We start from the raw sequence: 18,387 nt of genomic DNA on the forward strand, positions 1-18,387 counted from the left end.
CTCCCAAAAATACAGACGGTACACAAGTCCCTTACTCAGCCCCCCCCCCAACCTGTGCTCTTTACCAAAGTAAGTAGCCTCCTCCGGCATCAAGAAATAATATTGCCGGCCCTCAAAAGCGACCCAAAGTCTGGCCGGATGCAGCAACCCAAACTGAAACTTGTGCCGAAAAAGCACTGACGTAGCCCTATTTATCCCTCCGGTCTCTTCGCCAGGTCGGCACCAATGTCCTGGTAGACTCGAATCCGATTGTTTTCCAGCTGCAGTCCTGACTTGTCTTAGCCCACCTCAAGATAGAACATAGAATTTACAGTGCTGAAGGAGGCCATTCGGCCCATCGAGTCTGCACCGGCTCTTGGAAAGAGCACCCTACCCAAGGTCCACACCTCCACCCTATCCCCATAACCCAGTAACCCCACCCAACACTAAGGGCAATTTTGGACACTATGGGCAATTTAGCATGGCCAATCCACCTAACTCGCACATCTTTGGACTGTGGGAGGAAACCGGAGCACCCGGAGGAAACCCACGCACACACGGGGAGGATGTGCAGACTCCGCACAGACAGTGACCCAAGCTGGGAATCAAACCTGGGACCCTGGAGCTGTGAAGCAATTGTGCTATCCACAATGCTACCGTGCTGCCCTAAAATCTAAGATCTTTTCTTTGTCCTGGAACATGTGCAGGCGAACAATCACCGCCCGTGGCAACTCCCCAGTCCTTGGCCTCTGCCTCAAGGACCTGTGGGTCCACCTTCGGGGCCTTGTCGAAAACCCTCTCCTCCATCAACCTCGCAAACATACTTGCGAAGTAGCCCGTGGCACTTGTTCCCTCCACTCCCTCTAGCAGGCCCACAATGCAAAGGTTTCCTCCAGCAGGCCTGTATTACGAAGATTTTGCCGCCAAGACTGATTCTCTTTGTCATCTACCCTCACACGCAGCACTTTACATCTCCCAAGATCGCCATCTCCGCCTCCAACGACACAATCCGGTTCCCGGACACCACCTTTTCCACCTCCTGGATTGTCGCTCCTTGCACCTCCTAGCGCTTCTCCATCCAATTCAGGTCCCGCAAAGAGGCGCTACTGTTCCTTGAATCACGCTCAACCGGTCTCCCTGCATCTCCTTTGTTGCTGCCAAAATTCCTCCTTAATAAAACTCATCAATTGCTCCATCGGCAGTTTAAGTTTCACCATCGACGACGGCCCTTCCCCCTCTGCCATCTTCTCACCTTGTGCTGCGCCACGAGTCTCCTCCAACTCCTGGGCCAGGCCTCTCACCACTTTAACCGGGTTTGATACCCCGTACACATTCCAATCCGGGGTGAGAAACAATCACCTTCCACTCTCCTCACACTTTATCCATCAAAATCCCCCATATATCAGGTAAAAAGGACCAAAACTGACACCTCCAGACAGGAGCCACCTACTGTGTGACTGATCAGACTATGGCCGTCACCCCAAGTCCCTGAAATGCCTAACGTAACCTATTGCTCAAATTTTGAGACACCTTACTCTTCCATGGTAATCTGAGGCAGACAGGGCACCTTTCAGGACTGAAGGTGGTGGCTTTAGGCCCATGTCTTCGCACGATATACAGCAAGCAATAATCTGATTAGGGTAGCGATTATCTCACAGGATAGCTTTGATGCACCCTATTTCAGCATCAAACTTGCATGGTGAATACATGGTTTGGGCCCTATTTACGAGTTGTCAATAAGGCCTGTCTTTACGCTTGGAACTGTAAGAATCCCAATGTGCATATTGATCAATGAGTGTATGCTCGTGGCAGATGATAGTAGAGAACCCTCTGGCAGATTTCTCAATTAGCATGTCAAGGAAAAGGAGCTAATTTGACTGTTCCATTTCAAAGATGAATTTGAGTGCAGGATGGAGCCCCAGTTATTTGCTAAGTTATTTACTAATAACATAGTAAACAGCAGCCAACATGGATTCAGAGGAACATCTGTCTGATTCCAACTTCTTGGAGTAAGTGACAATCTAAGTTGACTCGGAAACGCTATGACATGTTGTATTCAGAATTCCAGGAAACGTTGAAATGTTCCACTTAAAAGACTGAGATAAACCTCAAAACAGTGCGAATTCATGGTAAGTCTTGGATAAAGACAAATAATTAGTTGAAAGGTAGAAAATAGGTATTCAGTGGGGTACTACTTTGGTTCAAATTTGCACCATTGACTTTAAACATAATTGGATTTTAAAATTAGTCAGATTTGTGGAGAGGCAGAATACTTGGAGAAGGCAATTTGGAAATTGCAACTCATGCTGTATAAAATATTTAAGTAGACAGAACAATGGCGGCACAGTGGTTAGCACTGCTGCCTCGCAGCACCAGGGATCCGGGTTCAATTCCGACCTTGGGTGACTGTTTGTGTGGAGTTTGCAATTTCTCCCTGTGTCTGCATGGGTTTGCTCTGGGTGCTCTGGTTCCCACTCGCAGTCCAAAGATGTGCAGGTTAGGTGGGGCTACGGGGATAGGTCAGGGGAGTGGGCCTAGATAGGGTGCTCTTTCGGAGGGTTGGTGCAGACTCGATGGGCCAAATAGCCTCCTTCTACACTATAGGAATTCTATGGTATTGAATCTGGACAAGTGAAAGGTCCTGCACATAGGAAAGGCAGTAGACAATACCTACTCTGATGTTGAAATAGCTAAGGATGACATTGTGAGACTTTGTCCTCATAGACTTCATTTGCAATATGTCCAGCCAACACAGAGTATCAATCACCAAAACTATATAGTAAAACAGAAGGATACAAATTTGAGGAAGTTGTGAGAAAACTGTATCGTTCTCTGCTCAGATCACACCTTGAATATTGTGGCCAGCTCTGGTCATTGGGTAATAGGAGAGATATTCGAGTGTTTGAGGCAGTACAAAGAGCCTCAAGGCTGGTTTACGAGGAAACACTGAAAGACTTCACTTTTTCAGCCTTGAATATATGTGTTTCCAATTTGATCTTCTCGAGTTATGTAAGAATGTAAATAGTGTGGAAAACGTAAATCCAGAGAAGTAGTTTTGATTAAATTGGGCAGGAGACCAGACCAAAGGCTCAATTAGTAAAAGCAAATCCAGTGCTTCTTGTGAATGATTTCCCATGTGCTCTTCCTCACTTCCTCTTGTGCACATGATTTCCCTCATTTTCCTTTCTTCCCTCTCACTTTCTTATTCAGTGCTGTTGTATAAAAAGTGAAAATACTACATTGCAGTTCCTTGGTTCAAATTTCAATAATCTGGTATTGCAGTTCTTATTATCCGCTTGCATATTGTGCTGTCAAACAGCTCATGTCTCTGAATATTTTGTTGACATGCACAAGAGCAGTTACTTTATTGCCACTTGTTTCTTTAACTTTAGCATCTTCTGCCAAAATGGGTCTTATTGAGGTTACCAGGGGTCTCCTTCCAGGTGCTGGTGAGTTACCTTTTTCATTATATAAAAGATGGAGTGGACAGTGTTTGAAAACTGGGAGTATTTTTGCATTACCAGTAATTAAAATACATCAGTGACTAAACCTCCCCACAATTGGTCACATTTGGTAAAAGCAGACCTTGCGATTGCCTGTAACCTATACGATAGGTTTTTCACATTTTATTTACCTGAATGTGGATGGCAGCAGCAGGCTGATCTTTGTTGACTATTAGATGGATGGCCCCACATCGGGTCCAATATTGACTGTCTCGGGCTTCACAATTCAGGTGCAGGGGTGCCCACCTCCCCATCACCTCCTGCTCAAACATTGGGACAACCACATTTCTAGGCCCATGACCATCTCTTGCACCTATAACTGATTGGAAATCATTACAACCGCAGAGCACAAATGCAGTAAGACCCTTGTCACCACCCAATTTACTGTCAAACACATTCCAGGGAGGATGCATCAAAATTCTACCATTTGAGCTACCTGGGGAGGGTGGAGGAGGGATAGTGTTGCTGTACAGTCCAGACCAGTTTTTCAGAGAATCTGCCATCAAATGCAGAAAGAAATGGCAACAGAATGTGGTGGCCTAGGGGCTGCAGGTCATCAAGAAGAGAACTGTTCTAAAGGTGTACAACATTGGAGGAATTCTGGTAATAAGCGATTTTCATTTCATAAAAGTAAACATGAGGAAGAGGAAGGGACAAAGGCCATATTATTAGGTGACTCCAAAGATGACAGTGTGGGGGTGATAAGAGAAGCCAGGTTAGACATTCTGTGGCCAATATTGAATAGGTAAGAGTGGAACCAAACAAGGACAGCCCCCCTCAGCTGAAGAGCGGAGAGACATTGGAGGAGGTGATGTGATCAGCTATATCAACTGTTGCAGAGTGCTCAAGAACTACTGGAATGAATAGTGCAAAATGGTCATGTCCAGAGGATGTCACCAGTGACAGATTAAGGCTATTCCAGTGCTGTGTTGGGAAGGAATCCTAACTTAAAGATTCAGACATGGAGCTGTGGGAAAGATGGGAATGAATTTGGAAGGTGACAACATTTACAAAGACTTTGGAAAGGGAAATTGAAAATTGGAAGGACAGAGTCAATGGTAGGTGTGGTGGTATGTATTAGGGGTAGTACGGTACCCAGTGATGCCGAGAGGCTATTGGTTGACAGACACTGGATCCGGATTGGATCTGCCGCCTGCTGGCTCCACCCAGTAAGGTGGAGTATAAGAACCCAGGTTCTCCCAGCAGCCGCATTCTGTAACCGAGCTGCTGGGGAACAAGTCTGCGTAATAAAGCCATCGATTGACTTTATCGCTTCTCGCCTCAATGAGTGATTGATTGTGCTACAATTTATTACGCACACTTTAAAGGACTATGGAGCTCCGGATCGGCCCGTAGTGTCTGCGAATCAGCCCCCATGCAGCAAACTCAGCGGCCACTTTTAAACACTGGCTAGCGTGCTTTGAGGGATACCTCCGAACGGCCCCCGGCAGACCTACAGAAGACCAGAAAATACAGGTCCTGCATTCCAGGGCGAGTCCGGAGATCTACACGCTCATCGAAGACGCGGAGGATTTCCCGACGGCGCTCACCATGCTGAGAGGGATCTACATTCGGCCCATAAACCAGGTCTACGCACGCCACCAACTCACGATGAGACGGCAAATCCCCGGAGAATCGCTGGACGGGTTCTACAGCACGCTGCTAATATTGGGAAGAAGCTGCAACTGCCCACTGGTGACGGCTAACGAACATACGGAACTCCTAATCAGGGATGTTTTTGTAGCAGATATGACCTCATCCCAAATTCGCCAGCGACTGCTGGAGAGAGGCTCACGGAGGCACGGGCCCTTGTTGCCTCCCTCGATGTGGCCTCGCAGAATGCCCGCGCTTCTGTTGTCCCCCGCCGCGACCAACTCCCCGGCACCCCAGAAGCCTGCGCGGCCAGAGCACAAGACCACCGGGGGGGGGCCCTGCTGCTATTTTTACAGGCAGTCGAAACATCCCTGGCAGCGCTGCCCGGCCCGCTCGGCCATCTGTAAAAGTTGCGGTAAAAAGGGGCACTATTCAGCGGTGTGCCAGTCCCGGGGGGTCGCCGCAATCTCCGGGGGAGAACTGGGACCACAGACTCAACCCCCCCAACGATCCATGTGTGGCCAACGGGCGCTGCCATTTTGGGTCCCGGACTCCATGCGGGGGGATGGGCGCGCCATCTTGTGACCCCCCGGCCACGTGCGACTCATGGGCGCGGCCATTTTGTCCGCCCCCGACCGCGTGCGATCCGTGGACGCCGCCATCTTGGCTGACAGCCAAGGACCCCAGCATGGACGGCTCCATGGGGCCTGAAGAAAACGCCCCGATGCAGCAACCACGACTGGCTTCTCTGACCCTGGACCAGTCGCGGCCTCGGACGCTCCAAACGGCACCGACGACGGTGCTGGTTAACGGGTACGAAACGCCATGTCTGATCGACTCTGGGAGCACGGAATGTTTTATCCATCCGGATACGGTAAGACGCTGTTTTCTTTCAATTCACCCGAGTACCCAAAAGATTTTTCTGGCAGCGGGATCCCATTCCGTAGAAATCAAAGGGTTCTGCATCGTGAACCTAACGGTGCAGGGGAGAGAGTTTAAGAATTACCGACTTTATGTCCTTCCCCACCTCTGCGCTCCCACGCTCCTAGGCTTAGATTTCCAATGTAACGTTCAGAGTTTAACGTTCCAATTCGGCGGCCCAATACCCCCACTCACTATCTGCAGCCTCGCGACCCTCCAGGTTGAACTGCCTTCCTTGTTTGCGAACCTCACCCCGGATTGCAAACCCGTCGCCACCAGGAGCAGACGATACAGCGCCCAGGACCGGACATTTATCCGGTAAGAAGTCCAGCGGCTGCTGAAGGAAGGCATAATCCAGGCCAGCAATAGTCCCTGGAGACCCCAGGTGGCAGTTGTAAAGACCGGGGAGAAGCAGAGGATGGTTGTAGACTATAGTCAAACCATCAATAGATACACGCAGCTAGACGCGTACCCTCTCCCCCGCATATCTGACATGGTCAATCGTATTGCACAGTACAAGGTCTTTTCCACCTTGGACCTTAAGTCCGCATATCATCAGCTCCCCATCCACCCGAGCGACCGCAAGTACACTACCTTTGAAGCAGACGGGCGGCTCTACCAGTTTTTAAGGGTTCCATTCAGCGTCACTAACGGAGTCTCGGTCTTCCAACGGGAGATGGACCGAATGGTTGACCAACACGGTTTGCGGGCCACGTTCCCGTACCTCGACAACGTCACCATCTGCGGCCACGACCAGCAGGACCACGACGCCAACCTCCGCAAATTCCTCCAGACCGCTAACGCCCTGAACCTCACCTACAACAAGGAAAAATGCGTGTTTAGCACCGACCGTCTAGCCATCCTTGGCTACGTAGTGCGTAATGGAGTGATAGGCCCTGACCCTGAACGCATGCCCCCCCTTATGGAGTTCCCCCTTCCTCACGGTTCCAAAGCCCTGAAACGCTGCCTGGGTTTTTCTCTTATTACGCCCAGTGGGTCCCCAACTACGCGGACAAGGCCCGCCCGCTAATTCAGTCCACCGTTTTTCCCCTGTCGACAGAGGCCCGCCAGGCCTTCAGCCGCATCAAAGCGGATATCGCAAAGGCCACGATGCACGCAATCGACGAGTCCCTCCCCTTCCAAGTCGAGAGCGACACATCCGACGTAGCTCTGGCGGCCACCCTCAACCAAGCGGGCAGACACGTGGCCTTTTTCTCTCGTACCCTCCACGCTTCAGAGATCTGCCACTCCTCAGTCGAAAAGGAGGCCCAGGCCATCATAGAAGCTGTGCGGCATTGGAGGCATTACCTGGCCGGGAGGAGATTCACTCTCCTCACGGACCAATGGTCGGTAGCCTTTATGTTCGATAATGCACAGCGGGTCAAGATCAAGAACGACAAGATCTTGCGGTGGAGGATCGAACTCTCCACATATAATTATGAGATCTTGTATCGTCCCGGAAAGCGTACTGAGCCGTCCGATGCCCTATCCCGCGGCACATGTGCCAACGCACAAGTGGACTGTCTCCAAGCCCTCCACGAGGACCTCTGCCACCCGGGGGTCACTCGGTTCTACCACTTTGCGAAGACCTGCAACCTCCCCTACTCCGTCGAGGAGGTCCGAACAGCCACCAGGAACTGCCTAATCTGCGCAGAGTGCAAGCTGCACTTTTTCAGGCCAGATAGAGCGCACCTGATAAAGGCTTCCCGTCCCTTTGAACGCCTCAGTCTGGACTTCAAAGGCCCCCTCCCATCCACCGATCGCAACACGTACTTCCTAAACGTGATGGACCGACATGACCGCGGCCAGTCATTAAAGCCCTCTGCACCATCTTTACACTGTTCGGTTTCCCCAAAATTTCCTTCATGAGCGCCGAACTGCGTCAATTCCTGCTCAGCAAGAGCACCGCCTCGAGCAGGACGACCAGTTACAACCCCCGGGGGAACGGTCAGGTAGAGAGGGAGAACGGAACGGTCTGGAAGTCCGTCCTACTGGCCCTACGGTCCAGAAGTCTCCCAGTTTCCCGTTGGCAGGAAGTTCTCCCGGATGCCCTCCACTCCATTCGGTCGCTGCTGTGTACCACAACTAATCAAACGCCTCACGAGCGCCTCCTTGTCTTCCCTAGGAAGTCCTCCTCTGGAAAGTCACTTCCGACCTGGCTGGCAGCCCCAGGACCCATCTTGCTCCGAAAGCATGTGCGGGCGCACAAATCAGACCCGTTGGTCGAGAGGGTTAATCTTCTCCATGCAAACTCTCAATATGCCTACGTGGCGTACCCCGATGGCCGACAGGACACGGTCTCCCTGAGGGACCTTCCGCCCGCCGGAGCTCCTCACACCCCCCCAACACCAATCACCCCCGCCCTCCCGCTGGCGCACCCCATAGCTGCTCCCTTCCCGGGTGGATCGGTCCTCCTCCTGTGCCCGCCCAGGAGTAGTGAAACAGGAACAAACATCGCGACGCTCCCAGAGACAACAGTGCCCGAGCCAGCTCCTGCACCACCACCGGGGCTGAGACGATCGGCAAAGCCGACCAGGGCACCCACTCGACTCATCGAATCTGCGTGACAAAGCAAGATCTGTAAATAATTCAGTGGCCCAGTAAAAGCGGCATTGTAAATAGTTAACAGTTGATATCGATGCATAGCCACTCTGTTAAGGGAATCCCAGTACCGACCTTGGAAACCCCTACCACCATGCGACCCACCACCCCGCCGGGTTCTTTTTTAACAAAGGGTGAATGTGGTGGTATATATTAGGGGTAGTACGGTACCCAGTGATGCCGAGAGGCTATTGGTTGACAGGCACTGGATCCGGATTGGATCTGCCGCCTGCTGGCTCCACCCAGTAAGGCGGAGTATTTAAACCCGGGTTCTCCCAGCAGCCGCATTCTGTAACCGAGCTGCTGGGGAACAAGGCTGCGTAATAAAGCCATCGATTGACTTTATCTCTTCTCGCCTCGTGAGTGATTGATTGTGCTACAGTAGGTTTTATGAGGATGAAGATTGGTTTTTTTTAAATGGGGGTCTTGAGTAAGAGAATGAAAGAACTTGAGGAATTGTTGGTGATAGCACTGACTGATATATTCAGGAATTTTCCAAAAAAGAGTAAAATCTGAAGATAGTCGTTTAAGTATCGCTGGAAAAAAGACATTCTGTCAAAGTTTTCCATCTTGCACTCATCAGGACAGATGTAAGATTGCCAAATTTCAAAGGGACCAATACTGCATGAGGAAAGGATGCTGATTGGTAGGCAAGTTGATTCTGATTGAGAATTGCCATGGAGAAGGCACCAGGGAATGACTGTCATCCACGCTATTGTTTAATTCCGAAAAGACACAATTCCTGGGCATGTCCCTTTTGCCTGCAAAGACAGGTCCTTGCATATGAATGTATGTAGTTTCTAGCAAGCATAAGTGAGCCTCATTGTGAGCCTAACTAGTGATCTTAAATTGTTTGTAAGTGTAGTTCTTGGCAGACTCTGGATTGCTCAGCAAATGCTGTCTAATCATGGAATCACACAACTTTAGACATTATATTCTGAGTTTCATAAGCACAAGGGGCGGGATTCTCCGACCCCCCGCCGGGTCGGAGAATCGCCGGGGGCTGGCGTGAATCCCGCCCCTGCCGGTTGCCGAATTCTCCGGCACCGGATATTCGGCGGGGGTGGGAATCGCGCTGCGCTGGTTGGTGGGCCCCCCCCCGGCGATTCTCCGGCCCACGATGGGCCGAAGTCCCGCTGCTGGAATGCCTGTCCCACCGGCGAGAATCAAACCATCTCTTACCGGCGGGACAAGGCGGCGCGGGCGGGCTACGAGGGGGGGGGCGCGGTGCGATCTGGCCCCGGGGGGTGCCCCCATGGTGGCCTGGCCCGCAATCGGGGCCCACCGATCCGCTGGCGGGCCTGTGCCGTGGGGGCACTCTTTTCCTTCCGCCTTTGCCATGGTCTCCACTATGGCGGAGGCGGAAGAGACCCCCTCCACTGCGCATGCACGGGGATGCCGTGAGCGGCCGCTGACGCTCCCGCGCATGCGCCGCCCGGCAATATCATTTCCGCACCAGCTGGCGGGGCACCAAAGGCCTTTCCCGCCAGCTGGCGGGGCAGAAATCAGTCCGGCGCGGGCCTAGCCCCTCAAGGTGAGGGCTCAGCCCCTCCAAAGATTCCGCACCTTTGGGGCGGCGCGATGCCGGACTGATTTGCGCCTTTTTTGGCGCCGGTCGGCGGACATCGCGCCGATTGCGGCGAATCCCGCCCAAGATGTTGATTATGGCCAGCACTATTGAGAACATGAAAGAACAGCTGATCATCTTGTTTTAAGATGATCCACCAGAACGTACAAATATTAATGGGTTCCTTTAGTGCTGGGTTCCTTTGGCTTTTTGCAATATTTTACATATTATAGATTACTGGGAGATTGCTCATGTGGTTTTGTACAAGTTAAATTATCATAATAGCACTCTATTATCCCTGTGTTGCTTGTGTATTAATGTTTCTTTTCCCCTCTCTCCATCCCTCATTTTGATCACAGTCTCCACTATAGCTGCATGCTCTCCTTTTTGCAGCCTGTTCACCCTGTTTAGTTGTCTTTGCTATTGTGTTTGGCCTTCTTCCAGTTCCTTTATCTCTGCCTATCCTTTTCCCCTCTTTCCACTTTCTGGTTCTGCTTTTCCCTCTTCACCCAGAGTCTTTTACATCTGGGAGGGATAATTTAAACGTTTCCTGCAGTGAATTGACTTGGGAGGTGGGGGATAATTAAATAAGTTTAAATAAAACCCATGTAGCAACAATTATAGAACCAGTGTTTGAAGGGAGCGGTCCAATGAACAATCAAATCTGAAACTTTGTTCCATCCTCCGCATATGCTGCCTGTCCTGTTATGGATTTCCAGCATTTTATGTTTTATTACTTTAGAAGCACAGTGGTGTTGATAGGATTGAGAAGAATATATTAAAAATAATACCTTGATGGTATACGCAAGGCATCCAGAGATTTCTGATGTAGGAAATACATGCTAAACATGTGTTTTATGAACCTATGGCGCGATTCTCCCAAAGGGAACAAAGTCACCGAGCGAGCGTGTTTAGCACTCGCAATGCCGAGAAAGGCATGGCTATCAACACGACTTGCGTTGAATAAGGGGCCTGAACTGGGAACACGCGGCTGAGGCTGCACATAGCCCCTTTTTGTGCAGTGGGGAGCTCCGCTCGCTGGAACTCCCCATTGTAGCGTGAGATCGATGATGTCCAAATCTCTGAGGCCCCCAAAACAACCACTTCCTCCCTCCAACACCCATGCCAGGCAACCCTGCCCGATTGCGCGCGCGCACACACACAAATAATGCCAGTTTGGCACCTGGGCAGTGCCCAGCTGGCACCCAGGTGGCAATGCCAAAGTGCCAAGCTGGAACTACCAGGGTGCCAGGTGGCACCAACAGTGCCAGGACACCACCCTGCCCAAAGGGCATGCAGCTGTGGCCTCCGATCCCCATGGGAGATCCCCAAGAGTGCTGGTCCCGCTGGTCCCCGTTTGTGGGGATGAGTGCTAAATGGTGCTCACCCTAGGTCTCTGGGGCGAAGGGGTTGAATCCCAAAGCCTCAGGTACCCCTGGAATCTGCACATTAGAGTGAGGCTTACTGCGTCGCTGTAATATGCAGATTTGCTAAAAAAATGATCCCGCCCAATGTGGGTCTCCCGGCTATCAACGGCCACGCTGCGCCATGGCGAGCTGCTTTTCTGATGCAGCATGGCCGTTGGATCGCGCCCTATATGTTTTATGAATTTTTCCAGCTGTATAATAAGATTTGCATATTGCCACAAGCTTCAACCATGTGGAAAAAGTAGAATTGTAAATATTAAATGAAATTCCAGTGCAAGAAAATAGCTAATCTATGCTGTGATAGTTAATCAAAACTCTTTATTTCTGTTCTCAAGGTGGTAGCCAACGGTTGCCTCGAGTTGTGGGAATTGGCATGGCAAAGGAACTTATTTTCACTGGTCGACGGATAGATGGCAAACAAGCAATGTCCATAGGTCTAGTGAATGATACTGTGGCCCAAAACGATTTGGGGGATGCAGCTTATCAAAAGGCACTTGATCTGGCCAAAGAGATACTTCCACAGGTATGTAAAATAAACAGCATGTGTTAATAAAGTCAATGAAGACCTCAACAGTTACTTAATTTTTTGTGATATAAGCACTCATGGCAACATTGACAGTGGATAGATATGTGAATGGTGGAGTATATCCTATACTACTTCCATCTTGCAGCCAGGAAGCTTGGTCATTCCACGGCTGCTTCAGCTGAAGGCAATCCTATCAAATAGATCATCTATGTGTTACCAATCTAAATGGTGTTAATGCAGGGGGAGAACTGTTGGTATTTTTTATAAAACCCTGTTTTATATTAAAACTGACTGTTGAGTGGACTGAAGCCACAGAATAAGTTTCAAAAAGGTTCAAATGAACTAATCTGTATGTATACAAGGGGTTAATGTATAGACATAACTAGATCACTAGAGGGCAGCACTAGAAAGAGGTATAAAAGACGGACTCAATCCGAGTTCCCGCCTCGTGTGTATAAGTGACTAGTGACCAGAGGTGGAGAGAGAGAGAGAGCTCAGAATGCAGGTGTAGTTAATCATAGTTTATTCTTATTCTATCTTGTTTATTTAATATCTAGTATAATAATAATAATCACTTATTGGCACAAGTAGGCTTCAATGAAGCTACTGTGAAAAGCCCCTAGTCGCCACAATCCGGCACCTGTTCGGGAAGGCTGGTACCGGAATTGAACCCTGTTATGGGTCCGGGTTTACAGAACCCCAAAGTGTTTCATGGAGTTCAACCGACCCATAACTTTTAATAGATTGTGGTGTGGGGAGCACACAGTATACTCTCCAGGTGTGATACAGCAATTACGGACAAATGGTTTTTAAAACAAAACAATGTTTATTCTAGGAACTCAATTTAACCTTTTAAAAACAAACATTGAATATCTTAACACCCATTACTTCAAATATAACCCCAAAGGACTACAACACTAAATAATCCTTCAAACTGTTCTTTAAACATCCAAAAGACTTCACCTTCAAAAACAGACATGAGGTTACATTCAATATATTTATAGTCTTTGGATTTGCAGACATCCACAGACCAGCTCTGTGTTTTCTTCCTGCAGCTCTCAGCCAAACACACAGACACTCCCAGCTGTCTCCTCAAACTGAAACCAAAAGCAGAAGTGAGCTCAGCTCCCCCCACCCTCTGACATCACTTCAGTAATATGATCAGTTCCATTTCTTAAAGGTACATTGCTTAAACATCCATTTCTTAAAGGTACTCTCACATGACAACCCGCACTGCTGCATTGTTCTGCATTGCAAGCCAGCTATTTAGCCCACTGTGCTAAACCAGCCCGTATAAGTGTTGGAGAGAGAACAAACTCACAGTTTATTTGTTTAAGTTACTCAATAAATCATTTGCTTTAATTGGAAGATCATCTTGGTAAGAAGCAAATGAGTAACATATATTACACAAGGTAATATAACAAACAGCAGGTTTCAAAATATCCAAACATCTACATAACCACACCTTGCTATTTACAAAGCTATTAGAACGGATTTGGGCTGTCTGGATGTACCCCACCCAGGACAAAAATTAGCTTAAATGAATGTGAATTTCTACTTTTTGAACTATTCAATATTTGGAATAATTATTAAAGTGGGTGAAGACCATCCATTTTAATCTAATTACTTTAAACAATGGACCTGGAATGAATTCATGACCATGTTTAATAACTGGTTAAATTTATCAAGGAATGTCTTAGCCCTTTGTGCAAAGAGACACCAATTCCCAGGGTCAGAAACCAGAAAGACCTGGAGCGGGTAACAGCAACAGAACTTGTAGTTTCCCCCACCTCTCTTTATCTCTCTCACTCCAGGCATTTTACAAGCATGTACCCTGCCTGTATTCAGGCGAAAGTCACGTGCAGCATCTTTAACATAAGCCAAACAGCTGCTGACGCGAGGAAAAGACGGGATTATCTGTCAACATTTTAAATAGTCTTGAAGCAGAATTCTGAAAGGTCAATGAACTCAGCCTGAAACTGTCCAATTCACCAATCTACAGGATTCATATACGATTGACTTTCTTTTTGGACACGAACAATTCACCTATTCCTCCCGCCGCCCAACCTACTGTGTGTGAGAGAGACAATCTTGGATGCATATGTAAATGTGATTGGAGCATTTTTAATATAAATGGGTTAAGTACAATAAACACTATTTTCTTTTAAAATTTAAAACACTCACTGAATTGGTAAGCAAATTCTTTATTTTAAAAAAAACACCGAGGTGGAAAGAGCAGGTTGCCATTTTACCACTCCTAACTTAATGATTTTTTGACTGTAACTATCTGAATATTGTTTTGTATTCAAAATATTTTTTTTCTGATTGACCTTAAAGGGACCAGTAGCTCTGAGAATGGCAAAGCAGGCGATGAACAAAGGCATTGAGGTAATGTGGTAGATGTACAATATATACATTTGTGAATAAGAATGAAGCATAATGCTACAACACTCCAGCAGGTGCCTGCCAAGCCACTTTCTATCTCAAATGGGCAAGCAGCTGACAGTATTCAAATAAACTCCAATGAAAACCTCCTCATTGGATTATCATCTGCCCCCCACAAAGTTTTTTTCTAATTTTTAATATTTTATATTTGAAACCATGTAGGCATTCCTTTGCTGGTTCATCGGTTAAATGTACCCCATCCAGTGTAGTATAAAGACATGCAAAATGGTCCTGAGTTTGATCCATAGCTCATAGATAGCTGATCACAGTTGATGCGGCAGTTGTGATTTTACGTTGTGTATTTAAAAGAATAGCAAGGTTCCTGCTCCTGTCGCAAAGTGTGCAAGTTAGGCCAAGCTGTAGAGTTCAAGAAGCTGCTGACCCTCCTAATCAGAATGTCAAATGATCTTTTGTTATACCTGAGGGCTATTGAGACCTCCTCCTTCTCCATGACTCAGTGCCTTGAGGAGAGAAATTGTTTTTTTTCTATATAAAAGACACCTGACAGTTTTCTTGACAGAACACCCGTCAAACTGCTTTATCCAGTTATGTGTGTTGCCAACTAATTTGCACCAAGCTTTGCTGACATACTGGTTCTGAAATACACCATACACTGCCTCTTTAAGTGAAATTATACAATTAAAATTTCTGAATATATGGATTAAGCCTAAAAAAGAATAAGCCAAGTTGGCACAAACCATCCATTTGAGCGACTTTATTGATCTTAACCTCGAGAATCATCTTCCCCACAAGGGCTGTACTAAGAAATTCAAACCTCTTTTTTCAGATTTGTGTCGGGTAGCCTGAGGTTATGAGGGATTAGGATAAATAATAGAACCCATCACCTGCTATCAACTAGTCATTTTTGACAAAATAGAAGCAAAAAATATCTTTTATAGTGTCTTTTACATTCTCAAAACATTTCAATAAAATTTGAGTTTAGTCACAAACGTGGTCGTCATTTTGTGCACTGAAGGGTCCTGCAAACATCAAATGAGGTAAGCAGCCAATTAATCTGTATTGGCGATGGTGCTTGAGGGAACTTCAAAATCTTCCTGCCTTTGACTAGTACAGTGGACATTTTATTTCCACCTGAACAGGCAGCTAGGTCTGTTCTTGCCTGTTCTAAAATGTAACAGCCCGGCCAATGCAACACAGATGTATCAGCATGCAAGTGTTCAAACTTTGGAGGAGAGCTTATACCTGCAGCCACTTGCTAATCACCAGCACTAAACTCCAGTGTATGGAGTGATCCCAATTGTTTCACCATCTTGATCTTCAGTTTTGAAGAGAATCGTTTGTTGTACTTGTATTTTCTTCATAATATTTCTTCCTGACAATAGTTTAGCTAGTGTTGGCAGCCATTCTCCATGAATGAGCCCGGACGAGTAGACTTCTTAAACTGAGACAGGTAGACTAGCCAAACCCACTTGTGTTCTTACAAAAGTCAAATACTGCGGATGCTGCAAATCTGAAATGACAAACCATGCTGGTTAAATGCAGCAGGTCAGGCAGCATCCATAGAGAGAAACAGAGTTAACGTTTCTTATTGATAATCTTTCATCAGAACTGTTCGGATGAAAGGTCATGAATCGGAAACATTGGGCTGGATTCTTCCACCCCGCCCGCCGCAAGAACGCCACAGGCGAGACGCCAACAATGGAAAATTCCGTTGATCTCGGGCGGGATTTTCCGGTCGCCGGGCGAACGCAGCCAGAGAATCCTGCCCATTAACTCTGTTTCTTGTCGCAGGGGCTGCCTGACCTGATGATCTTTTCCAGCATGTCTTTTGTTCCATTAATGTTCTTGCCTGGCATCTAAAACTCTGCTTTTTCCATGAGTGGTAAATAGCAATCCGCACTGAGAATCCTGGATGTTGTTTACCTTCCCCCACGGTGTTGAGGCCAAGCGCAGCATATCTATTTCTGTGCTAACTCAGATCATCTAACTCTGCACCGATAAGGGATTGAACTGGAGTCTTTCCTGATTTGTATAACTTGGTTATTTGCTGGATAAATTGAAGTAGTTAGCTTGTTAATTTTTAAAACGTGTACACAACTGTCGGTAGATGAGCACAATTGAATTCTGACATCATTGAACTAAAACAAAATTGTTTCCAAAATTAACATGATTTCAATACGAAGTAATCGCTCCAGCACTGACTCCTGTTATTTTTAAATGGTGACCTTTTAAGTACTTAAATTTATTTGTATCCACTTTGTCTTACGCCAGTCAAATTTAAAATTGATCATAAAAAATGTTATGATGTGGAGATGCCGGCGTTGGACTGGGGTGAGCACAGTACGAAGTCTTACAACACCAGGTTAAAGTCCAACAGGTTTGTTTCAATGTCACTAGCTTTCGGAGCGCTGCTCCTTCACCTGAGGAAGGAGCAGCGCTCCGAAAGCTAGTGACATCGAAACAAACCTGTTGGACTTTAACCTGGTGTTGTAAGACTTCGTACTATAAAAAATGTTAGTCATAAACATTAACTGCCAGATGAGATAGTGGAACCAAAGCTTGAGGCTGTTCAGAATGCAGCTGGATGCATGAGACCATTCAAATAAATACCACAGAGACAAGCTTGATGGGTGTATGTACTTTCCTCAACCTTTTTAAAAAAAAAAAAACTGAAATTCTTCAGTCAGAATAATAAAAGGTCAAAAAGCTTCCCTTGGCCAAATGATCACGCCGGCATTTAGTTAAAATTACAAAGTAAATCTAAAACTATATTTCCGAATGGTAAAGGTTATCGTTCTCAAATTAATGTCAGAAATTTTAATTGTTTAAAAGTACAGGATAAGCAAATTGTGAAGGTTTATTTTATCACTTTTAAATAATTTCAGAGTACCCAATTCTTTTTTTTCCCAATTAAAGGGCAATTTAGTGTGGCCAATCCACCTATCCCGCACATCTTTTTGGGTTGTGTGGGTGAGACCCACGCAGACATGGGGAGAATGTGCAAACTCCACATGGACAGTGACCCAGGGCCAGGATCGAACCCGGGTCCTCGGCGCCGTGAGGCAGCAGTGCTAACCACTGCGCGTCATCTATTGTACTGTCCAATTAAAGCAATATTAGACTTCCAGTTTATAGATGTTTAAATATGCTATTTCCAATTCTCTGCAGGTAGATATTTCATCTGGAATGGCAATTGAAGAAATGTGTTATGCTCAGGTATGAAATGTCATTCCTGCTTTCAAGAAAAAACTCATTAGTCTTTAAGAAAATATTTCAAAAGCTTGTGTTTAAAAAAAAATTGGGCACCTCTGGGGTGCCTAGAGATAGGGGTAGTTAGCTTTGTTCAATTTATAGGAGTGATGTGAGTATCCTAGGCCTGTTAGCCCCTATTCTAGTGTGTCCTTGATCCTAGTTTAGCTTGACTGAGTAGGTTAGGGCAGTAGTAATTAAGTTTATCTGGATCAGTTGGAGGATATGTTGGGCAGGGTAGTAGGTGATTCTTCCCTGAGATGTCCCATTTTGAGGGCTTCTGGACTATTTGTTTACTTGAGATTTGGTTCCCCTGAGGACGACTTATCCTGTTAGCTGCAGGGCCTGAGTGCTTTGATTCAGCAATTAAGAGTCTTTCTTCAGTTGGAGATTAGGCCGAATGTATGAGTAGGTCGCTCTTCACCAAGTGGCCTTATATAGGGACTTCCAGACTGTCCCCTTTTTGGGCTGGGGCTCCCCCTGGGAGGGCAGTATCCTGTTTCCTATGTGGTTATGCTGTTCTGGTATCCTTTCTGTGAAAGTGTACATTGCCAGTCCATGAGCGCAATCCAATGGCCACGCTACGCCCGAAAAGCAGCTCGCTATGGCTCAGCA

At 47.1% G+C, this 18,387-nt stretch overlaps 1 protein-coding gene across 2 annotated transcripts in view; it reads left to right on the forward strand.

Moving 5' to 3' along the window:
* The window catches only part of echdc2 (enoyl CoA hydratase domain containing 2), a 51,025-nt gene that overhangs the window by 30,348 nt on the left and 2,290 nt on the right, over positions 1–18,387 (forward strand). Inside the window, exons 6-9 of one of the 2 annotated variants that reach the window (XM_072510869.1) lie at positions 3,372–3,428; positions 11,927–12,114; positions 14,455–14,505; positions 17,692–17,739. In XM_072510869.1, the coding sequence (XP_072366970.1) occupies positions 3,372–3,428; positions 11,927–12,114; positions 14,455–14,505; positions 17,692–17,739 (344 nt within the window). The remainder of the gene's footprint in view (positions 1–3,371; positions 3,429–11,926; positions 12,115–14,454; positions 14,506–17,691; positions 17,740–18,387) is intronic. The other variant, XM_072510870.1, reaches the window with a different exon arrangement.

The sequence above is a fragment of the Scyliorhinus torazame genome, chromosome 7 (genome assembly GCF_047496885.1).
Source record: "Scyliorhinus torazame isolate Kashiwa2021f chromosome 7, sScyTor2.1, whole genome shotgun sequence".
Lineage (NCBI taxonomy): Eukaryota > Metazoa > Chordata > Chondrichthyes > Carcharhiniformes > Scyliorhinidae > Scyliorhinus > Scyliorhinus torazame.